The sequence below is a fragment of the Protomyctophum bolini genome (assembly GCF_963924005.1).
Source record: "Protomyctophum bolini genome assembly, chromosome: 15".
NCBI lineage: Eukaryota > Metazoa > Chordata > Actinopteri > Myctophiformes > Myctophidae > Protomyctophum > Protomyctophum bolini.
The window spans coordinates 35,626,203-35,651,341 of NC_137876.1; the positions used below are offsets into that span (position 1 = coordinate 35,626,203).

The following is a 25,139-nucleotide window of genomic DNA, read 5'->3' on the forward strand; positions in this document are numbered from 1 at the left end:
ACTTTACCTTTTGGAATGAAACGATATTGTCCTCTTAAAGTCTGTAAAATTGCATGTATCCCTATGGGCGAAATATGCCGCTCCCCTTCAAAGCCAAACCCGGACGTGAACCGGAAGTTGTGGAACGTCATCGTGAATAGGGCTTATTGGGTCGTCCACTCACAGTTGACAGTCTCTGTATTGAGTTTGTGCTTAAAATGTACTGTAATTCTACAAACTGTTAATAAATATTTCAATCAATCAATCAATCAATCAATCAAACTAGCACTAGAAAATTGACATGATGTTGCACAATCTTGTACAGTAGGACAGTAGGTGGAGGTATGCACCTTTATGTTGGTTGCGATCCGCCATAAAACGCAGAGAAGAAGAAGAAGAAGAAGAATAAAAAAAACGTCACTTCCGTCATCCGGATCCCTCTTTGATTGCCTGGCGCTAAACATGAGCCAACAACAACAACCCGAAATGAACATGGTAAATACTTATATTAATGTTTAATTTATGCTCATAATCCGAGACATTCTGTCACGTTAATGCACACGGATGCGTGTCGTTGCAGTGCAGTGCTACACAGTAGACATCAGACCGTTGCAGGGATGTTTATGTGACTTTTTTTTACCCGTTTATAGTTTTGTTTAGTTTGTTTCTGACCTAGCCCTGAAACATGACTGTCACAACTGAAGCCAGATTTACGCGTCGCGATCGCTACATTTACAGTGAAAACGTTTATATAAACATTCAGATTTCAAAAATAAAGTATTCAACACGTAGGCCACGGGTGTTAGAAATGTGCTGGTACAACGATTAGCACTGCTGCATTCCGCGTTATTTAATAAAAGGCATAACAAATAAGCCATGACGCGTTTGATTGATTGAAATATTTATTAACAGTTTGCAGAATTACAGTACATTTCAAGCACAAACTCAATACAAAGACTGTTAACTGTGAGTGGACGACCCAATTAAGCATTACACTTGTTTACAACGGGGTGCACATTGTTCAATTCATCAAAACATTTAGAGACATACAAATAGACACTTCTATGTAGTTAAAGAACACAACAGGAATTCATATAGGAAGCAAAAAGGGGGGGGGGGGACGACATATAGGCTACAGTGAGGGGAAATGTGAACCGTGGCTATTTCTGACCGTAAGGTTACACATAACGTAGCCTAAATATTTAGGCTAGTGCTACACATTGTTTACGTTGTATAGTACACAACGTGACGTTACAGAAACTTTAACTTCTATTCAAGTTCTCAGACGTTTTTAAAGACATTTCTTTGCGCCCTTCCATTATAGCAAACCGGTTTTGAAGCTGTAAATGTAACGTGCATTGTTATGGCTTGAGTCTGCAATGTTAAACTGCATGGCCATTTTACTGCACTTCAATATTTTATATTTAAGGCCACAACTCAATACAAAACTGTTAACTGCATGCGTGTGGATGACACCATAAAGCATTACACTTGTTTACAAGAGGGTCCACCGTTTTCAATTCAGAATAACATTTAGAGATGTACACACACATATATATATATATATATATATATATATATATATATATATATATATATCATTCACAGGTGTTATCAAATTATACTAATTGTCTTTGGCCTGGTGGAGATTGTGTCGGTCTGTCTGTTGACAGTTAAAGATCTCTTCCATTTAAAGTCACTAATCCGCTGACTAAATTATGTCACAGATAGAGGCCAGTGCTGGTGCATTAGTGGAGGCCCGGAGCATGAAAAAAGTACATCCGGGCCAGTTATATTGTCGACCCCTTGCCTGAATTGGGTTTTTATGTACAGTAGTCTCACAACATGCCATCTGATTTGGTGCTACTCGTGATGTCATGGGTATCTCCCTTTGTATAATCCCTCACCCTCGTCTGCGAGCGTCCATCCGTCCTGAAGGGCCCCATTCAACAAATGTCTTCTAAATCCTAACAGTTATGAAAAATGTATTTTGCATTGTTGCTATCAGTGGTTCTCACACTTTGTCATGTCAAGGACCCCTCATCTGTGGCGGCAACAACAACCACCTTGGGTAGCACTCTATGGTCACATTCTCACCACAGAGCTTTGCTGCGATTAAAACGCATCCTGCTGCGCATTGTCAGAAAGTGCGCTTCGTTTGGCAGGTGTGAAGGCTCACTCGAATCCTAATGCGCAGCAAAGAACCGCATTTTACTCCGAGCAAAAACGGGGGTTTCGCTTCGCTTCCAATCGCACTTGATTACGATTCGGTGCAGGTGTGAATGCAATCCGCAGTAAATAAAGCTAGTGAACACAGTTGGAGACGGAGAAGGCATATTTTACGCAGCGCAAAGATGTCCCGTTACCGTGGATAGACGTGGTCGAATGACGAGAGTGGAGACTGAAGCCCTGATCGAAATGAGGAAGAGTACATTAATCAATTGCTTAAGAAAACACAAACACTGCAGTGCAGTGTAATAGAATTATAGCCTACAGAATATTCTGTCTGTCTGTCTGTGCGTGCCGTAAACATGGAGTGCTGTCACTGTGTGGGGACTAGTGGGGGGTAGGAACTTTCATCTCGATAAACTTGTAAACATTTTGCGCTGCTGTCTGTGTTATATCAGTGCGGCTCAGCGCTGTGCCTCCATGCCTTTTAATACTCTATGCTCCATGCCCAAAAGAACAGTGCGTGGCTGCGTGCTTATAGTGAGAGAGGGGGGGGGGGCAGTCCCAGACGGCACGACACATAATGCACGTTATGAGTATAATTTTATCACCATAGATTTATCATTTCACTGTGTAGGCTAGTTTATGAATGTAACACATTGATAAAGGTCCTGCGTTTGAAAAATTGCTGCGGATCATGACAGTGTGAAGGCAAACCGTAGCCAATTAAATATGCAAGAATCCCATTTCTCCTCCCATACGCATTCGAGTCTACCGAAGTATTAGGTGAGAATGCGACCTATGTGACATATAAACCACCCAGGGAAGCACTCTCCATGTGACATAATGTGTCAGCGGATTGGTGACTTTAAAATAGTTATGTGGCTGCATTATTTACCTTGCCGTGTGTGTTTTTTTTTCTTCTGTCGAACCCACCAAACTCGAAGACGCCGCTGGCACCAAGGCCGATTCTTCCACAAGCGCAGAACAATCAGCCGATACCAAAGCGGTTGCTGCGGGTTCAGCAACAATTACAAGAGCTGATCGTCATAAGCAGTGACTCGGAAGACGAGACGAACTACGGCGACCAGTCGGTCTACATCGTGGACGTGGATGTGGAGAAGGAAAACGGTAACCTTTCTGCCCTGTGGTTGTTAGTTAATTAGTTAATTTATACATAGAAAAATGTGTTCCTTCACAGATGTTACTAATTAAGGCTCTGTTCCAAGCTTGTTATTTCAACATGCACAATAGCAGCATCGATGATTACTAAATTAGGGGAGAAAAATGGGTAGAAGACATTGAGATGACTGTGTAACTGTGTGTAGTCCCAGAGCAGTGTCCAAAGGTAGTGGATGAAGACCTGACGATAACCTTCTCCCAACGTGCTAAAGTACTGCCCCATGCTCGCTACGACTGTCCCGTTTACCCCTTCCAGTGAGTATTATTATTTTCATTATTAATAATTGAAGCGCTGCCCCATGCGTCCAGTGCGTAGACTCAACCCTGGTGCTCTGGGCTAGTCCTGTCACAATTGTTACATAATCTGCAATTATTTTAGATGATCATAATTCTTTTGCAAGTCATAATCATAAGTTTGAAAATACATTTGCAGATGGCACATCTACAAGCTTTCGTGACGAGTTGTAAAGCTTGAAGATCAGCTAACTATTTAGATCAGATAACTATTTATTTTTCATGTCCGCCCTGTGCGATGTGTGATTGTGAACCCTAAAAACCAAACAGAAATGTAATTTGTATTCATATGTTCCAGTGTTCAATGCCAAAAACACAATTCAATCGTTAATCTCAATTATTTGTTTGGCAATTAATCGTTCGTCAACTTAAATCTTGACAGCCCTAGGTAAAACAGAAAGAATACAGTACCAGCGGTTCCAGGCGACACAACATGGGTTTTATAAATCATTTAGCATAATGCTTAACGTGAATACCTATGTCAGCTTTCTTTGGCTCCTCCTCACCCTTGAGTAACCGTTCTCTTCCATAACATTTGTGTCCTCAGGCCTAACGAGGTGACAAAGGTTCCCATCAGCAGAAATGTCCTCACATGTGAGCAGTGCTACTGTTATATCTGTGACAAGCTCGCTTCACAGGTGGGTGGAAACGTTGTTCCCTTTTGGTGTTAGCATTGTGTTATGCTTTAGCTATTGAAAAATAGCAGATCTACAAGCTCATAGCGCACCACCGAGTTGCGCACTACGATCTTGTAGGTCTGCTATTTTTGAAAAAAACGACTGACATAGAAACATAGCTTTTTCAGAAAACTGTCAGGATGTAGAAGACATTTTTAGATTCAGGCCCCATTCGGTACCCAGAGAGGCCCCAGGGACTCTCTGGTTACCTTGAGGGGGTTCCAAGACTCTGCAAATGTGTGAAATCAGACATTAGGACGCCATCAAAGCCGCCAAAATCAACTGTAGATATAGTGAAACTAGACCTAAACCTTTGACTAGACTAAACAAACTTTGCTGTCAAAATGAACACTTGTGTCTGTGTTTCCAGTGTGAAATGTGGCAGGTCACTGAGGCTTGTCACTGCAACAGTCACAAGAAGAGCGTCTACTGGAAGGGACTCAGAGACGCCAGACTCCTGGGATTCCTGAGAGACTTCGGCATCACCTCGTGTGAGATGGACACTCCCCTCCGAGAAGCAGGTCGGTACACCCTTACACTACAGTACTAGTTACACATATCAATCATATTTTTGAGTGGTGCAACCACTTATGTGGCTGGGTCTGTCCCTGTGTCCCAGCACGATCAGATTCTAAAAATGTCTGTTTGAAAATGACAGTTTTCTGAAAAAGCTGTTTCTATGTCAGTCGTTCTTTGATTTTTCAAAAATGGCAGACCTACAAGCTCGACTATGAGCTTGTAGATCTGCTATTTTCAAATAGCTAAAGCATAACGTAATGCTAACACCAAAAGGGGTTTGCGCCTAAAATGGCTCAAGTTACAATACAAGTAAGGGTTTTCAGATTTACAGCTAGTTTCACAAATGGGGTAGGGTTTTTCTTAGCTTATTTTCACGCTGTACAGCCGTGCAACCAGGGGTGAAAGTGGGCCGCGACGTTCCGGAGCTCCGACCCGGTAAGACCTGACGCCCAGGAGCTATTGATGGTAATGGACGGTATCTGTTATCATTAGCCTGATTCAGGCGACATTTATGTGGATGGATAACGGAATACATATTAAAGCATTCTTGTCACGGCACCCACTTTGAGAAACCCTGGGATAAAGATCTCAATCGCCATGACTGATTTCAGTTATTTGGGAATCACACATTATTATAATGTATAATTATAATGGGACTTAAAACATTTTAATAGTATATGTTTGTTGTGTTTATAGCATGTTGTGCTTTATTCCCTGGTTTGTGTAGAGGTGATGTTGGGCAGCTTCACTGTAGAACTGGCAAAAAAGTACTCCTTCTTCATGAGACATGAATCTGTCACGCCATCTACATGTACCATCTATGAGTGAGTATGCTTTTTTCTGACATGGCAAGCATTGTAGGGCTGTCATGAATTGCAATTTTGAGTTTAAGTTATCGTGAGTTATAATTGCGATTATTAGAAGGTTTTCAGAAACCTTAGTTTTAGTTTGCTATTCCAAAACGGCTCATCTCACAAGCTAAAATGAGTACACCAGTGGATTTGAATCATGGTGTCGTTTATTTTTGCAGTTACACGCCGGTGTACGAGTGTGTTTGGACGTTCCTGAATAAAGCTGATGGCCAGGAAGACAAGGCAGCTGCTGTCATGAGGCTGGGAGCGGCCAAGCATTTCTGGGCACACACTCAACCTGCGGGGTACAAACACTCATACACGTACACACACAGGACCCATTTGTGAGTCGCTGACACATTTTTATGGGTCAAGCCCGAAGGGGCGAAGATGACTCTTGGGTCCCGCCATTTTTGGCAGTTTTGGCACTTCTTTGCTGTCGTTTACCATCGGCAATATGCCAGTGTTGTGAGAATCGCTCAAGACCTTTGACCTTTAGATCTCCCAATTTTCGTAGCCTGGTCAACCGTTCGCCCTTGAAATCACATGCGGGAGTACAGCGTTGACAGACAACCCATTCAGCCAATCGGCATAACAAAAAAGTGACGTCATCTCCAGTCCAACCACTATAAAGAGGAGACACTGTGAGATATTTGGTATTCGGTCATTTTAAATATAGTGACAAGAGTCTCTACTTTCATCATTACAAAAGTGTTTCTACCTTTTTGTTTTTCACCAAAAATGCTGTCTGGGAACAGACAACGTAATACTTTATTTTGATGAATCCTATAATATTATACTTGATGTGTATTTTATCCTTTTAATCCTTAATACTTCTGCTCCCCCCCACCCCCCTCCGCCACAGTGTGAGGCGTAGTGATCTGCCGTGTAGATTTCCGGCTTGTAGATCGGCTATTTTCGGCTAATGTTCACCTACCTTAGAAAAGGGATGCTATGGTTCAAGTGCTTAATGTAAAAAGGAAAAGTTCCTATAACACAAAGATCAACTGTATAGTAACTGAAGACCCCTTAGTTGTCTCGGACCCCCAGTTCAAGACCCCTAATAATAGATAATATTGTAATTACTTGTCTCTCTCCTTCCCTTTCTGCAGGCCGGTGATCTCAAACTGTCCCAAGGCTAGTGCAACTACAGCCAAAGCACTGCTGATTGAAAGGTACACGCGCGCACGTTATCATCATACTAAAATTCTAATCCTTAAAATAAAGCCCAGGGCGTTTTGTATTTCTAATTGGCCTCAATCTGCAATTTCTTCATCGGGTCGGCTGTATGAACAGTATGGTGAAAACATACATTAGAATGATAATACCTGAAACATAATTCTGCATCTTGTGTCAATTGTTGCACTGTTCCACAAAGCGTTGCTGTCATGCAGAAACCTTTTTTATTTTTTTAGTATAAGTTGTCTTTTTCTGTAAATTAACGCCCTACTTGAGCATGCTAAAGCGTAACACAAGCATCAACAACTTTGAAACACGAAGCGTGTAGATCTGCTACATTTCCTTTTCTTTTTTTATCTTTGAAGTAACCATTTTGGACATGACAAGGTTTCCACCAAACGGACCATAATCCCAGAGACGGCTTAAAAACTTTCAGTCGTGACATTAGTTTTTTGCTCTAGAGACCCTAGAGCACACTGAAAACTGTTTGATCTGACTGGGTTCTTGTTCTTCTGATTGTTTTATTGGTCGTTAATGCTCTTGTCTTTTGTGTTGTGCGTTCCCAGGGTCATAACGGCCGTCCACCAACAGATGGTCCTGGCTGACTTTGGCCATGAATTCAGTGGAAAACTGTATATTTTCTACACTGTCCAAATCGGTCTCCCTCCTGCACTGATGTGGAGGTGGGTTCATTGTTTCATTCAGTGCGCATTAGAAAATAAATGGCATTTCTAAATCCTCTGCATGTGTATGTCTGTTGACAGACTCAAGTAGTTGGAGCCACAAGAAAAGTACCGGCTAAAATCTTTGATTTTGCGATGAAATATGTGGAAAGTTGCAAAATATGCCCGATGCGATTATTGCTGTGGATATGTCAAAAAATTATAATAACTTTTACATAATCTGCACTATTTGGCTGATCATGCAATGAATTATACCATTGCATAATCTCATTCTTTCCGACGGGTCTATATAGTAATGCGTGTGTGCTTGCATGCTGTAGGTTGAAGATGCGTTATTGGAACAACCCGCTCCTTGTGTCTGTGCTGAGCGGCCAGAATTTCAGAATTTTCATGCCAGAGGACATCCTGTACGAAGAGTTGCCTGTGATCCTACTGAGAGTACAGCACCTGCAGAAACACCACAGGTATATACAGACCGTGCGTGCACAGCACAGGTATAGTCTATTCATTTCAAACTTTATTCCAGGTTCATTGTAGCCTGGCTAGCTCCATAGAGTATATACAAATCATCATATCTTTAAAAAATAAAAACTTGTTTTACGCAGCCTGGACGAGTACCGGAGACGGCTCTTCCTAGGATTGACTGTATCTTCAATAATTCCGTTTCCGGGACTCATCCAGGCAAGACATGAATCCATACATGGAGTGCCATAAGAGAGCCTCACATGTGTGGATTCTACACATTACAAACAATTCTACCACAGGTCGTTTCGAGGAAGCAATCTGATTGGTTGAAACAACCTTCTAGCCGGTGGTTAAACCAGCACTGTTCACCACTTAATCAAAACAAAGAATTCAGCCGCTCTGTTCTCCCAGAGCGCTAGCAAACTCGGTGGCTAGGCTAGCTAGTTTATTGGGACATTTGTGGTCGTAGTGACTACATCTGTCATTAAAAATATATATTTTTTTCAGCGATTTTCATAGTTTTAAGGGCAACTGTGGTAGAATTGCAATATTACCACTTCAGTGATGCTTGCGGAACTCTACTCCGTCTCGTTCCTGACCGCATCCCTGTCGTGGCAATAATCACGTTAACCCACACCCTCTCGTGTAATATTGCATAAGTTACTGGCACTATGCCATCAGGGGCCTTAAGTAGATGGCGTCTTTCAAAGCGTTCGGTGGGTGGATCATTGAGGAGAAGAATATTTTATGATTTCTCAGAGGTTGGCAAACACCCAAATGGCAGTCAAATTATTATTTATTTGACAGGGACAAAGCTCATTAATCAACATGTCAGTTTTCACATCAATGTAAATGGGCCAGAGTTAGCCGAAGCTAAATTTCATCTGTAGTCCCTGGGATGACTTAAGTCAAATGGCTTAAGCAATAAAGAAAACAATCCTTCCATAGACTTGGGTAGGTTGGGGCTTGACTGTATTACTATGTATAGGGGAGAAGGTATAGGCTTGGGTAGGTTGGGGCTTGACTGTATTACTATGTATGTATAGGGGAGACGGTATAGGCTTGGGTAGGTTGGGGCTTGACTGTATTACTATGTATAGGGGAGATGGTGTAGGTTGGGGCTTGACTGTATTACTATGTATGTATAGGGGAGACGGTATAGGCTTGGGTAGGTTGGGGCTTGACTGTATTACTATGTATAGGGGAGACGGTATAGGCTTGGGTAGGTTGGGGCTTGACTGTATTACTATGTATAGGGGAGAAGGTATAGGCTTGGGTAGGTTGGGGCTTGACTGTATTACTATGTATGTATAGGGGAGACGGTATAGGCTTGGGTAGGTTGGGGCTTGACTGTATTACTATGTATAGGGGAGACGGTATAGGCTTGGGTACGTAGGTTGGGGCTTGACTGTATTACTATGTATAGGGGAGACGGTATAGACTTGGGTAGGTTGGGGCTTGACTAGTCAAAGTGAAGGCCAATCACAGTGCATCCTTGCTGGAAATGCTTGAGACTCGGGTAATGAAGTCAAAAGACTTCATTACTTCATTGGCTGCCATGTTTGTGTCCAAAGTGGCCACTGATGGCCCATACCACATAGTGCTGCTTTAACCTTATCTGTGTGTGACTGTAAATCTAACAGTTGTATAATTATGATGTGTGCTGTTAATGCTGAATGCCTGTATAACAGTTGTTATATGTGTGTCCTCAGGTACCGGGAGTTGTATCGTTACCTGCGAGTCGTGTCGTGTGCTGGTTTATCCACGGAGGAGCTAACAAGGTTTTACATTTACATCTAATTTAAAACTATTTTAGCAAAGGGTGATATGGGAAGGGGATAGGATGTCTGTTGCAGAAAATCTGCTGTTGACTAAGCCACTTTGTGCTGCGTGTATCTGCTTGTAGATCTGCTATTTTTGAATGGCAAACTTATATTAAGTCATATATTAACTACTTTTGCTGATACAAAAGTAGGGGTCCCTGGACCTCACTTGGTTCACTGATAATATCAAACGGAGAATAGCGTTCATCAAAAATAGCCGATCAGATCTGCCATTTTTGCCGGTCAATTTTATGTAGAGTGCAATTAAGAGCGTACCAAATACAAATGTGGTCTTTAGAGGTCAGTTTGATCATGTATAGAGGGGTTTAAGTGGTACTGAATTTGGAGCTCAACAAAAGCTAATTCATCCTAGTGTATAATTTAGGACAATTTCACAATAAATGATAATCTCTGCGATCCCTAGTTGTATGTTCTCTGCTTTTGTCACGTTGCTACAGTGGTGTTTTTATGTTCTCTGTTTTTGTCACGTTACAGTGGTGTTTCTATGTGTGGGGACTACGGATGTAAAATGAGCTGCTGCTCAACCAGTCATGTTTACATGACATGTTGATGTGCATTGCCCCGTCAAAGTAAAGCGTTCTTACTACTTGTTGTGCAGATTTCAGCAAGTGACAGACCTCATCCCGTTGTACATGTGCTGGACTGGTGAATTTGCGGAGGCAATAAGCCAGTTCTCCACGAGTTCGCGGAGATGCCCCACCCTCCGCCTCTCGCCGTTTTTCTTCCGGCTGTACCTTCACATCCTGGAGACCGGCACTGCACCCGTGCTGACCGCAGAGCTGCCCACACAGGCCACCCTGGCCACTGCCAAGTGGGAGAAAATTATAGGTCAGACTCTTATACAAAGTAATTAAAAAAAAACATACACCACCACCAGTCCACCACAGTAATGGACTGTCTTTTCAAGCTAAATGGACCTACACAAGTGGTTCTCAAACCTTTTCTATATATATATATATATATATATATTCCCTAGGCATTTTTAGCCGTCGTGGACCTCATTTTGAAAGTCTTTCAGTCTTTCCAGAACTTTTTATTTTATTTAGCTTACCCAATAGTAACAGAATCCAATGAGAAATCAATTATTTGGGGTTTCAACCATATACATTACTGACCCAGTTTTAGTGGATTCATTGTAAACCGGCCAATAGGGGTCCCAACTCCTTTGTGATGGTTTTTGGCAGGGCTCTGCGTTTGGATGCTCTTTTATGGTGGTTTTGAAGGAGCGTAGGGAGTCAGTTTTTGATGGGTGGTGGTAAGGACTTCCACATTTTGGTGGCATAATAGTATAGTGAATCCATCCCCATGTTTGTGGTGAATCCTGACAAAATATATTATGCCAGGGACCCCCGTTAAGATTTGTTAAAGGGATTGTGACATTAAAAAAAAGGTTTTGGAATTGTTGTTTATTTTTTTAGGTTTTCTAATCTCAATTGCACCCAAACAACATGAACTTTTAACATTCAGTAGATTTTCTGTGATCTGGGGTTTTCTGGCTCAAACGGGTGCTCTGATTTGCCAGCAGTTTGTGATGTAAGAGCCTGCAAATCCCATATATGTCAATGGGATTTGCCAGCAGATGTCACTGTTTTCACTGTGTTGCCCGTTTTCATTGTAGCTCAAAAGGCTTCCAAACCCCAAAGAAAACTTCAGACCACAGAAAATCCACTGAATGTTCAGGTTTTTGGGTGTAATTGAGGTCATAAAACCTAAAAGAAAAACAAATAAATGAAAATGAATGTCATAAAACCTTTGCTTTGGCACAGATCTACAAGCTCACAATGTCACGGCGCGTTGTGAATTTGTAGATGTGTTTTCAAATAGGACAAATGGTAATTGATTTAGAGACACTATAAGCCTATGCGGTGTATGAAGTTTGCTGGCGACCCCCAGGAAACCCCTCAAGGACCCCTGGAGGGGTCCCCAGAGCCCACTTTGAGAAGCACACTGACTTCCGTCACTCTTCCCTAGGTGCGGAGCCGCAGCTGCATACCCGCTTGGTGGGGCTTTCCCTCAGGGTCATGGACATCCAAAAGGCCATATACAGTGATGTGAGTCTATTGAATCATTTACTGCCAGTGTTTTTGAGCTTTTTTTTTTTTTTTTTTTTTAATCTTTAAAGACTCACAGAATGTAGTAATTGCCAAATATCTCAAAGGAAGACTACTTTCATCTGCAGAAAAACATTGTCACCACCAATGTTTCCGTTTATTTTATTAATCCTATTGTATGTTTCTTTGAAAGTCACGGGTTGTGGAAGAGTGCCCTCTATCGTATAACTGAGAATGCCACATGGCGGTCTGTGTGTTGGTTTGAAATTATGACATAATGATATACAATACTATACATGCGTCATGTGTGTTGGTTTGAAATGACATATACAATACTATACATGACTCATGAGTTAAAGACAAAGGGCCTGATTCTTCAACGCGTTTACGCTGATATAATGACGTGAAGCTAGCGGAAAGGCATTTACGTGGATTTCCCACATTAATTTGGAATTCATGGAAATGGCCGTGAACTTGACGCTCACGTAGGTTGGTCGGAAACTCCGTAAAATCCCACGGGACCTCTTTAGGTGGCGGACGAATTTACGGATATATTCAGAAGGCTTTAGTCTTCATGCTGAATCAATAAATAGTTCCCAAATCGCAGATAAAATATGTAGGCATGTGTCCCGACCCTATAACATTGTTCAGCACATAAAAAAATGATATATAAAACTTGCACTTGTATGCCTATGCATGCATTCTAGAGGCAAGTCCCATAAGGAAACTGCCCCTGCAAGCGAGACATTTTTATTTATTTATTAGGATATTTCTATAGCATGCGCGATTGCGCTGCTCACTTGACAGCCTTCTCTAGGCTACTCGCAGTGCAACGTGTTGTGAGCTTGTAGATCGGCTCCCGTGGACTCACGCATGTTAAAAAACAAACTCACAATTATAATAAGAACATAGGCCTACACTTATCTGCATTCTCCACTGTACGAATCCAACATTGTTTAGTGTGTGTTAGTGTTATTTAGTGAGTCAGTTCTCTGACTGTCGGTGTGTGTGTGTGTGTGTGTGTGTGTGTGTGTGTGTGGGGCGGACAGCAGCATGCGGCCGCTGAACAGAGTCCAATCTGGGTGAAATTTACATTGGAAAATTAATATAACGGCGCGGTGAGCCCGGCAAGGACAGAACACGGCCCGGCCCGACTGTTATATGGTCTATCTATGGCATTCTATGGTTCACAGACATGCCGGTCTGACAGACAGACAGCAGTCACGACGAGGGCTATAAATCCACATTATGGCATCAGCGCGTGCAATTTGGCCAGTCAGTTTTAAGCCAGCTCACCTTAATTAATTATAATATGGGCAACGTTGTAGCTGTGTAGGCTATATGCTGTAGGCTAGCTACTACATTGATCTCATCATGAGATGAATCAAGTTTGCCGTGTCCCGCGAATCATTTTAATATGACGACATCATGAAATGAATTTACATCTGATACATCGGATATCTATTTTACTTCTGCAGGCGAGTGTTCTTTCTTTTTTTATAACCCTGCAGTGCATTCATCAGTATCATTGCCGAGTTGTATATAGCATTTGGTCGTGTGGTGAACAGTACAAATTAACTTCTTTCTCATTATGTGAAAGTAACTGTAACATATCAGTTAACTCTGACATTTAAGGATCGAGTGAAGCAATGCATGCCAAGTTGGCAAGTTTCGTTTATAATTATTTTTATACATATAACTCGCGCTGTTTGCTTGAAGATCTGTCCGTGCAGAGAACCTCCTGTCAAAATTAACTACTCTACAAGCTCATCGCGCTGTTGTATAGAATTTAAAGTTTGGGAATCCTCTGTGCCGGCTATGATGACGTATTTCGAGATTTCCTGTTGCCTTATATGGTGTAGAATGGGCGTGGATGTTCCAACTAACCAGGCGACAACAGGCGAATCGCTTGGGGAAAATGCGGAAAGGATACACTCAGCGATCTGCATAAATGAAGTGATTACACCAGCTTCTCTGAATAACACGTCATCTCAACGTAGCTTGATCGGACGGATAAATACGATATCTGTTTCCGCCACAGTGCAACGGTGGCGTATTTCTTTTTAATGAATCAGGCCCATTGTCTTCTTTAAAAAGGGTATCTTTGAAAAACAAAGAGGGTCCCGCACACTAGGGTTCTTTTGCCCTACGCACCTGTCACTAGCCTTCTGAGGTGTGCATCAGACTTTTGCCACAAATGTCTTCTAAAACAGTTGTCTTAAAAATTTATGTTATGATGAATGTCATTATTGCTGTGTGTAATCTTGCTGCTAATGTGTTTTTTGATGTGTCATTTGATCTTCCAGTCCAGCTGTTGGGAGGCTCTACTCAGCATGCTGAACACGCCCTGTGACACACCTGTCCCCCTGGAGAAACCCCCCCCCCAGTACCTACAGGTACATCTTATCTCTGTACAAACCTATGTATCTTTTGCATGTACGTATCTCGAGAACCGCTGAACTGCCCAACTACACATTTGTCATGCATAACAGACGACCTGAGGGAGTGCAGTGCCTGCCGTCGAAGTCAGTCAGATAGGCTTGATTTGGCAAATTCCCCACACCTGCCACTTGCTTAACAGGATGTAACGGGCATTGTTCCCAACTTGCATCATTCCAAAGAATTAGGGAATGTTAGCGGAATTTGTGGTAAATCTGCAAAATAAATGCTTACACTTAACTTTCTTCACTTTGTGACAGCTGCTGAAAGTTGGGGTACCATTAACAACACACTAATTAAAGCAGAATGAAAATGTGTATTTTTCCTGCAAATAGGAAGGGTCAAACTAGGGGTTTTTCATGATTATGAATCCATTGCAAGCATTTGTTTTGCACTAAAACAGCCATAGATGCTTTTCCAAATATGATGACCTTCACATTTGTGATGGGTTGGATCAGACTTTGAAGATATGGGGTTGCCATACCTTTGGTTGCTTTGTAGGCCAGCATCAGTGTGTTGTACTCTGTGCGAGCAGCAACTGGGAGCCATTTGAGGGAGCGGAAAAGGGGGGAGACATTTTTGGTTGACGTTTTATGATTCAATTGATTGTATAAGAGAAAATGCATTTATAGAAAGACTTTGCTCCTCTTATTCGGTTATAGGTGTTGTTGGTTCTAAAATGTATTTAGATGCATATTCGATTAATTGTCCATTCCCACGTTAAATAATGCATAATCATGCATCATTGTTTAACACGTATCATTATATATTTTTCTCCAACCCTGGTGTTTAGGATGGGAGGATGATAACCAGGCACGAACTGAGTAAGGGACTGCTCATGGACAACGAAATTCTGTCACAGGCCACGTATCCACGCCAAGGCTTGCTGCTGATGATGACCGAGGCTCTGGCCATGCGTATCCAGCATGGATTGGTGCCAGCAATCCCTGTTGTCAACACCTTCAAGGTAGCGGTCATATTAAAACGTGACTTCTGTAACTCAGTCCTTACTGGCGGCCTCTCCAAATGAACCAGAATGCCACAACACGCTTGGTCTTCAACCACCCAGAGTATTCACATGTCTCCGCCCCTTCTATTGGCTCCCACTAGTTACTGCCTGCCCAAAACACTGACAGATCAGCACGCACAATTAGTGTTAAGCCAGTTCAGTTGTGGTAGATCAGCTCAATTGATTCCCAACACGGTGAACACACACACACACACACACACACACACACACACACACACAATTAGTGTTAAGCTCAACAGTCACTTGACGGTACCCCAGACGGACATAGGGACACGCATTGCTGTGCATTGGAGTGGCTGCACAACTCAAAAAGCGCCGGGGTTCGTGGAGTCCCCACTCCCCAGCTTAAAGTAGTTAACAGCAATACACATCAATTTGGGGGTCCTTGGCACGACAAGGTTTCAGAACCACTGTCTGAACTATAATATCCCTGGTTTTCTCTCCCACCCGGCTTGCAGGACAACGAGTGGGCCTTCCAGTGGCTGTGTGACAGCCTGACGTCCTACTCCCCTGACGTCTACCTGTCCTTCATGAAGGGCCTCCTCCAGGAGCTGCAGAGCGCCTCCATCCCCACCGCTGCAGCTGCTGCAGGTGTGTCTTCATTTGGCCCTAGAGAGGCACGATAACAGCATGGTTGTTTTTCACCACCTGTGCGAAACCTAACGAGCACACACGCACGTATTAACTGTATATGTGATGCTTTCGGGTGTGTCAGTACAGTAGAGGGTACAGTAGAAGGACCGCCACACGGTAAATGTCATTTCTCAACCGTTTCGGACGCGGGGCGTCACGCCGGAACCAGCCCGGCCCCCTGGGTGCGTTCCTTTGTGTCTGGAACTCCCCACCCCTGTCTTGAAATTGACAGGAAGATAAAATTGGAAGATCGGAAGCATCACCCAAATCACTGTTTAATTACTTGGGAGTGTAGTCTCGTGTGGCCAGACTGTTTGAAGTACTTCCGTCGTGCAAATCTGTCCTGATATAAATCAAAACAATCTAAGCATACATGGCTTGCTGCTTATTAGAAATGGAAATTCTAAAATTAAATTTGAAGATATGCTAAAATATATTTTCGTGAACACTAATGACGAACAGTGGACAGCTTCCGTTCTCGGAAATTTGGGATGGTTGGCTCCTGACGCTATATAGCATTCGGTGATTGATGTCTGGCTACTCAAGACTACTGTACTTAAACAGAAGAGGGTATTGTTTTAGCATTAATGCCTTTGAATTTATTTCCCCCCCCCTCAAAATGTACAGTACCGACAGACCCACAGACACCCACATGTTCTTGCGGCAAGATCTGCAAAAACCTCCAAGGGCTACGGTCCCACCAGCGCTGGTGTAAAGGTGGGAAGGTTAATTGATTATTGGATGCATTGTGACACGTACGTGAGTTTATTAGGAAATGTAATTTAACATAATATTTACGGAGCAAAAAGGCAGAACTGAGCTGGTGGCTGATGCTGTGCCGGACAGTTTATGGCAACACACACATAAAGCAGGAAGAGATGATGCCTAAAGGTGTAGACTGTAAAAAAAATCACACCGTGTGAAGTGAGGGGCGCTAATATATTAAAGTCTAACTCATGTTGATTAGGTGATGTAATGGTGATGTAAAACAAACGGTGCCAACACAAACAATAAATGCCATTAACAATAAAGAGAATATGACGAGATATAAAGAGAAGTAACGTTTCCCTTAATTGTCAATGGAGTTTACAAAACAAATATTGAACTAAAGACTAACATTAAACCTGTGTGTATATCAAAAAATATGGACAATGGGAAAGCTGACGTGACCCATTCGTTTCTACAGACCCCCTTTTGAAGCCCCTTTTTCGGCGATAATTCAAATCCGCCATATTCGAACTTCCGGTCCCGAAAAGCAACCGGAAACTACTGCTATTGGCTGCAACCACACAGCGAGGGCGAGTTTTCACTCTGTACTGCCCTACTTTATCATTATTTCTATTTTAAATAGCTTGTGACTAAATCCATTGAAACTCAGGTATTTTTTCCCCCTTCCTGAAAAGTAACAGTTTTGGACATGACAAGCTTTGCAGTGATTGTCCACGTCTGCTGCGTTCACACGGGCAGATACAAAGATGCAGTCCACCATTCATTGTCAATGGAAGCCAGCGAAGTGAAGCTACAAAGCAAATCTGGCGTTTGCACCTGCTACAAAAGATACAAACATCTGCCCGTGTGAATGCAGCATCAGACCATTATTTGTAGTTTTCTGAGGAAATGCACGCTCACAGCTTGTGGGTTATTTTCACTTGTTTGGGTCCCATCAATGTCTCTAGATAAAAGGTTTGGCAAGCAAAGTGAGTCCGATGCTAACCAGGTGGAAATGGTTGAGAAATCTACTAGTCTGGCCAATAATAGCTGATGTTGATCCTGGTTAAAAACTGCCCACAATCCTAGAGATAAAAACTGCTCACAATCGTAGAGATTTTAATGTATCGTGAAATTGTCCTCTGTCATACACTAGGATCAATTTGCTTTTGTTGAGCTGCGAATTCATTACCACTGATAAAACGGACCTGAAATGTGCATTTGGAACGCTCTGATTTCACTACACTATTTGATTCACCAAAATACGGAGCAGATCTACTGCTGGGGGTTCAAGTGGTTGATAAAAGTGTAATTTTATATTGTATCGTTTGTCATGATGTCGTTTTTCGCTTTGTTTTTTTTTCTCTACAATAATCATGTACTTTTCCTTGTAGACGGCGATGTCACAGCAGCACAGACCTCCGCTGCGAACGCCTCGTCCCAGTGGCTCCTGTAAGTCCCTCAGCTTGTCGACCACTAATTAATTTATCTGTCTTGTTTTCATTGATCTGTCCAATAAGGTTCCCATGCAGCTGACCAACAGAACATCGATAAAACTAATTTAAGGCACAAACATGCCACACCAGACAAATAAAGCCTTCTATTTGAGGTTGAGTAAATCAAAACAATGGCAGTGTTCTAATCCAGTTTCTCAGAGGAGGGCTGTGTTCAGAAATCTGCTCACCGATGTCATTTCAACCTTTATTTTAAAGCCTAGTTTTTTTTTAGGGCCTCTAGCCCCTCCTATGCCCAGCTTGTGGGTTTGTACCACGGAATGTGGTGATTGGATTGGAGTAGCGCGTGGAAGGAACACGTTATTCCAACCAGTTCCTTTCCCCTCCATCAGGCTGGCCAGGGGGAGGCAGTTTAGAGACCAGGATTACTGCATGTTTTTTGTGAGGGTACCTACCGGGGGTTTTGGGGTTTTTGATGATTCTATGATGGTTAACACTGAACTGCACTGAATCAACAACTTAAACTGTCTGAAATGCTCACAAAAGCCAGAGTAGACATTAAAATGACTCAAATGTCCCAAAAGTGAAATATAATCTAATAATCGTGATGTTGTTCCCTTAGGCCTCATCCCCTGAGTTACTATTACCCATCACTGTCAACATAAACATGACACACTGGTAAGTGAGTGTATCCATTTATAGTCTGGCAGTAAGTAGCCTTGCCACGCTGTTATCAAAGCAAATCTGGGCTTCCATAACGCCTCAATAGTGACAAAGGCTGAACTTTTACACTAATTCATTGAGATGGAGCTGTATACCACATTTCCCACCCCACCTGGCTGCCGGACTATTACAAATCACTGATACCTTGTGTGCACGGTGTATTCCATTTAATTGGGTGGTGGGTGTGTCAAAACAAAAGCCGAAGCTACCAACCCTGATTACATTACTGTTAGACTTGTGATGACGTGGCTTACGATGATATTATGAAAATATTTGTCTGTTTTGTCCATAGATGGATGGATGGTTGGTTCCTTTATTCCTGGAAGTGTCGGTCCCTGATGGTACAGCGAGAGACAGACACGTCACCTGCCTGTACTACCTGCCTGTTCACGGTGGCCACATAAGAAAAGGGTTACCCACATTGTATCTCCCAGTCTCCTGTGGAGTATTGGAAGGGTGCAGTGGGAGAGAGATTTTATGTTGCTGCGAATATAGTGGGACATCAGAGTTCCCATTTTCAACCACGTCTTCATACTGTATATAGTCGGGCTTCGCTAGTGCTCATTATTGTAAGGCATTACCGTCTTGCTCTGTGTCTCGGAGGTGGGCCGTGGACAGCTCACAAACCTGCCTACCAGTGATAAAATTGTCGATTTCAAATAACAAATGTTCCATTCGAGACGATGATTTCATTGGTAGACGGGTTTCTGAAGTGTCCACAGCCCACCTCTGAGACACGGAGCAAGTGGATGGAAATTGTACTATCTTTGATTAACATTAATGAGAAATTTTATTTGAAGATGGGGTTGAAGTGAGGATTGAATATTTTGCACTTTTAAAAGGCTGTATTTTCTTTTTTGTTGTAATCTACTGTAGATTGTTGAATTGTATTTTATATTGTATTTCAGAATGAACAAGTTTAATAAAAATGTTCTGAAATTGTTAATCTCGAATGATCGTTAAACTGCCAATTTAGTATTCTCCAGATTGTTAATCTTGGGGCCGATTCGTACTCTTATTTTGTCGCTGTAGTGCCAAAATGATTTTGGCTCGTCAGAAATTTTCAGTAGCACCGAAGAGCTGACTTTAGGACTCAGACTTTGTCTCATTGCAGCATGAATTGCTAAAAAGCAAACTGCTACTAAATGGCCAATAAACTAAATAAAATTTCTCCAAATGGCCTAGTCAATGTCTCCTTAAACGTCACTCTTGATGGCGTATCCATTGAATGGAATGAGTTTTATAAATATCTTGGAATTTGATTGGACGATAAGTTAAACTTCAAACACCACATCGATGCCATAACAAAAAAAGCTTAGTTTCATCTACAGAATGAAGTCCTGCTTTTGTAATGCTTCTCGCAAAAAGGCCATACTGTACCATTTTCCTAGCTCCTCAACTTGATTCCTTGTTTCATGCTGCATTGAGGTTCATAACCGACTCACCACTGTAGTCTAGCCTTAGTGGCTTGGTGCTGTGGTGTCTTTTAACACTCCACATTTAACTCATTAAATTACTAGAGACAAAAAGGCTGAAAGAGTTTCTCTAAACTAAATAGCAAACTGCAGACTGTAGGCCACTGTAGTGAAAACCCTTGCCAAAGTATCAGACGATCAGATGAAGAAGCACAGGCAGAGGGATGAACTGAAGTACATGAGTTGATGTATCTGTTAGCATGTTAGCTAGCTGCTGGATGATGATGATGGGTTCTTATGTGTGAATATTTCATATTTTTTTATTAAATCGTACAAGGCGTTTGGAAATTAGTGAAAGGCACCGTGGCTTCAACCAGGTCTCACCAAGGAATCGACTTTAATTTGGAACATTTTTGGTTCATTTTGGCATAGACATGGACGGACATTGCAGCATATGTTAGCATTAGCTGCAATGGGTTCTTCTCATTATTGCGAACGCAGTGATTGCGAACCCAGTGAGCACTTACTATGAGACCTAGCAGATCATGTCTGTATGTCTGTGTGTGTGTGTGTGTGTGTGTGTGTGTCTGTGTCTGTCCCGCTATCCAAATATGGAGTGTGTTGCATCAGCAATCACTCAGCTCCATATATGGCCACAAAAGGGGCCAGGTCCACTCAGCTCCATATATGGGCACAAAATGTGAAAATTATGAGCCAGATTGTAGATTGGCTATTTTAGTATTTTTCTTGTTTTATTTATTTAACTGTCTAGGCCTATTCACATGCAATGAACTCAAGTGTCACAAAGCAAAGCAACACGAAAAGCGATGGTAATAGTACTATTAGCCAGCTTCTGCTGACCTATATGGGGTGCGAGGCCCTGCATTGCTCAATAACCTGCTTTGATGACACTTTTGTCCTTTTGTATGTTTAAATCAAATGTCAAATTATAGTTCAAAGACACCAAGAAGATAGTCTGTGATTACAATATCAATTTAAAATGTATTACCCATTTCTTGTTTCCTGTTTTCCACTTCATGATAAATGCTTTTATGTGATGTATTCCCATGCTTTTGTTCTTGCTTAATGTAAGTCGCTCTGGATTAAGAGCGTCTGCTAAATGCCTAAATTGTAAAATTGTAAATTGTCCCCTTGCGCGCAGGGTCCGGCCCATTCCTCTCTGTTATGTCATATGACGAGCATTTAACTTTTAATATCACAATTATTGTAGCTAATCTTTAACTGAATCTGGAAGTATTCCTTTATTAAATGATTCTTCATAGTCTGGAATTGCAACTGATCAATTTTCTTTTGTGACTTTCGCCTTTATTTTATATGGAGGGACAGTCAGTGGTGTAAACTTTATTTATATAGCACATTTCATACATAAAATGCAACTCTGTCACATTCTGTCTCTCCCTCAGGCTCCACACTGGCCTCCCATATCCCATTCCAGCACACCCAGTTCCATTTACACACCTGTCAACTACCTCATCAGCCCAGCAGTGAACACTTCTCCAATCAACCTGCTCACTATAAAACTGGACTCAGTACAAACACTCATTGTCAGTTCATAACCTGTGTCACAGATGTCCTGCCTGTTCATGTGTTGACTTTGATGTCATTCTGATTCATGCCTGATTCCTACCTGCATTCCCCTGTGTAAGATATCTCGTAATTCTTTATTAAATACTTTATTATTATACTCTAGTTTGTTGTGACTTTGCTCCTGGGTTCAACTCTGTCTGCATCCTTGACAACTAAAGTACTTCACATATTAAACTTTATTTATATAGCACATGTCATACATAAAATGCAACTCAAAGTACTTCACATGAAAATAAAATAAAAAATAACAAGCAGCGGAATGCCATAAACAAAAAGTAGGTCAATCTACAATTAGCAAATAAAAATAGCAATACAAAACTAAAACATTAAAAATGGTAAGGAAATTTGTATTGGATAATACATTTTAAATTGATATTATTAGATATTCAACTTTATTGACATTTATAATTAAATTGGTGTCTTTACACTGTAGAATCCATTGTTGTTTGTTTCTGTTGCTTAACTCTGTTGCTTTAACTACATATAAGTGTCTATTTGTTTGTCTCTAAATGTTTTGATGAATTGAACAATGCCCTTTGTTCAATTCATGCCATACTATAGCACGCCGTTTTTCATCATTTTTGAGGATTTGAAGAAAATTCAAAATTTCAAAAAAAGATGGGTTATAGCCCATCGTTTTTTGAATTTTTGAAAAAATGTTATCCTCATTTTTCATCATTTTTGAACATGGGCTATAGCTCCTACCGTACGGCATACTATAGCACGCCGTTTTTCATCATTTTTGAGGATTTGAAGAAATTTCAAAATTTCAAAAAACATGGGTTATAGCCCATTGTTTTTTGAATTTTTGAAAAAAATGTTATCCTCATTTTTCATCATTTTTGAACATGGGCTATAGCTCCTACCGTACGGCATACTATAGCATGCCGTTTTTCATCCTTTTTGAGGATTTGAAGAAATTTCAAAATTTCAAAAAACATGGGTTATAGCCCATCGTTTTTTGAATTTTTGAAAAAAATGTTATCCTCATTTTTCATCATTTTTGAACATGGGCTATAGCCCCTACCGTACGGCATACTATAGCACGCCGTTTTTCATCATTTTTGAGGATTTGAAGAAAATTCAAAATTTCAAAAAACATGGGTTATAGCCCATCGTTTTTTGAATTTTTGAAAAAAATGTTATCCTCATTTTTCATCATTTTTGAACATGGGCTATAGCCCCTACCGTACGGCATACTATAGCACGCCGTTTTTCATCATTTTTGAGGATTTGAAGAAAATTCAAAATTTCAAAAAACATGGGTTATAGCCCATCGTTTTTTGAATTTTTGAAAAAAATGTTATCCTCATTTTTCATCATTTTTGAACATGGGCTATAGCTCCTACCGTACGGCATACTATAGCACGCCGTTTTTCATCATTTTTGAGGATTTGAAGAAAATTCAAAATTTCAAAAAACATGGGTTATAGCCCATCGTTTTTTGAATTTTTGAAAAAAATGTTATCCTCATTTTTCATCATTTTTGAACATGGGCTATAGCCCCTACCGTACGGCATACTATAGCACGCCGTTTTTCATCATTTTTGAGGATTTGAAGAAAATTCAAAATTTCAAAAAACATGGGTTATAGCCCATCGTTTTTAGAATTTTTGAAAAAAATGTTATCCTCATTTTTCATCATTTTTGAACATGGGCTATAGCCCCTACCGTACGGCATACTATAGCACGCCGTTTTTCATCATTTTTGAGGATTTGAAGAAAATTCAAAATTTCAAAAAACATGGGTTATAGCCCATCGTTTTTTGAATTTTTGAAAAAAATGTTATCCTCATTTTTCATCATTTTTGAACATGGGCTATAGCCCCTACCGTACGGCATACTATAGCACGCCGTTTTTCATCATTTTTGAGGATTTGAAGAAAATTCAAAATTTCAAAAAACATGGGTTATAGCCCATCGTTTTTTGAATTTTTGAAAAAAATGTTATCCTAATTTTTCATCATTTTTGAACATGGGCTATAGCCCCTACCGTACGGCATACTATAGCACGCCGTTTTTCATCATTTTTGAGGATTTGAAGAAAATTCAAAATTTCAAAAAACATGGGTTATAGCCCATCGTTTTTAGAATTTTTGAAAAAAATGTTATCCTCATTTTTCATCATTTTTGAACATGGGATATAGCCCCTACCGTACGGCATACTATAGCACGCCGTTTTTCATCATTTTTGAGGATTTGAAGAAAATTCAAAATTTCAAAAAACATGGGTTATAGCCCATCGTTTTTTGAATTTTTGAAAAAAATGTTATCCTCATTTTCATCATTTTTGAACATGGGCTATAGCTCCTACCGTACGGCATACTATAGCACGCCGTTTTTCATCATTTTTGAGGATTTGAAGAAAATTCAAAATTTCAAAAAACATGGATTATAGCCCATCGTTTTTTGAATTTTTGAAAAAAATGTTATCCTCATTTTCATCATTTTTGAACATGGGCTATAGCTCCTACCGTACGGCATACTATAGCACGCCGTTTTTCATCATTTTTGAGGATTTGAAGAAAATTCAAAATTTCAAAAAACATGGGTTATAGCCCATCGTTTTTTGAATTTTTGAAAAAAATGTTATCCTCATTTTTCATCATTTTTGAACATGGGCTATAGCCCCTACCGTACGGCATACTATAGCACGCCGTTTTTTTCATCATTTTTGAGGATTTGAAGAAAATTCAAAATTTCAAAAAACATGGGTTATAGCCCATTGTTTTTTGAATTTTTGAAAAAAATGTTATCCTCATTTTTCATCATTTTTGAACATGGGCTATAGCCCCTACCTTACGGCATACTATAGCACGCCGTTTTTCATCATTTTTGAGGATTTGAAGAAAATTCAAAATTTCAAAAAACATGGGTTATAGCCCATTGTTTTTTGAATTTTTGAAAAAAATGTTATCCTCATTTTTCATCATTTTTGAACATGGGCTATAGCCCCTACCGTACGGCATACTATAGCACGCCGTTTTTCATAATTTTTGAGGATTTGAAGAAAATTCAAAATTTCAAAAAACATGGGTTATAGCCCATCGTTTTTTGAATTTTTGAAAAAAATGTTATCCTCATTTTTCATCATTTTTGAACATGGGCTATAGCTCCTACCGTACGGCATACTATAGCACGCCGTTTTTCATCATTTTTGAGGATTTGAAGAAAATTCAAAATTTCAAAAAACATGGGTTATAGCCCATCGTTTTTTGAATTTTTGAAAAAAATGT

The 25,139-nt window shown here is 40.8% G+C and overlaps 2 protein-coding genes across 5 annotated transcripts in view; both read left to right on the plus strand.

The window, feature by feature from the left end:
- Nucleotides 1–25,139, plus strand: part of uggt1 (UDP-glucose glycoprotein glucosyltransferase 1) — a 285,869-nt gene that overhangs the window by 77,937 nt on the left and 182,793 nt on the right. The window lies entirely within an intron of this gene.
- LOC308328998 (uncharacterized protein) lies at nucleotides 441–19,400 on the plus strand. 4 transcript variants are annotated; one of them, XM_080783145.1, is made up of 20 exons: nucleotides 441–474; nucleotides 3,096–3,279; nucleotides 3,477–3,585; nucleotides 4,172–4,262; nucleotides 4,672–4,822; nucleotides 5,548–5,644; nucleotides 5,851–5,976; nucleotides 6,784–6,846; nucleotides 7,417–7,533; nucleotides 7,854–7,997; nucleotides 9,711–9,779; nucleotides 10,441–10,670; nucleotides 11,814–11,893; nucleotides 14,200–14,289; nucleotides 15,126–15,299; nucleotides 15,821–15,953; nucleotides 16,623–16,712; nucleotides 18,098–18,155; nucleotides 18,780–18,835; nucleotides 19,173–19,234. In XM_080783145.1, the coding sequence occupies exons 1-19, from the start codon at nucleotides 442–444 to the stop codon at nucleotides 18,820–18,822; spliced, it is 2,082 nt and encodes a 693-aa protein (XP_080639271.1). In that variant the 5' UTR covers nucleotide 441; the 3' UTR covers nucleotides 18,823–18,835; nucleotides 19,173–19,234. The 4 variants fall into 4 exon arrangements, with proteins under 4 accessions (XP_080639271.1, XP_080639270.1, XP_080639273.1 ...); XM_080783144.1 differs by lacking the exon at nucleotides 18,780–18,835 and having other exon boundaries at nucleotides 19,173–19,400; XM_080783147.1 differs by lacking the exon at nucleotides 16,623–16,712.

Coding starts and splice junctions, on each gene's coding strand:
- LOC308328998 (XM_080783144.1), top strand. CDS start 442: ATGAGCCAACAACAACAACCCGAAATGAACATG. Junction 4,263..4,671: donor GTGACAAGCTCGCTTCACAG/GTGGGTGGAAAC, acceptor CTGTGTTTCCAG/TGTGAAATGTGGCAGGTCAC. Junction 4,823..5,547: donor CACTCCCCTCCGAGAAGCAG/GTCGGTACACCC, acceptor TGGTTTGTGTAG/AGGTGATGTTGGGCAGCTTC.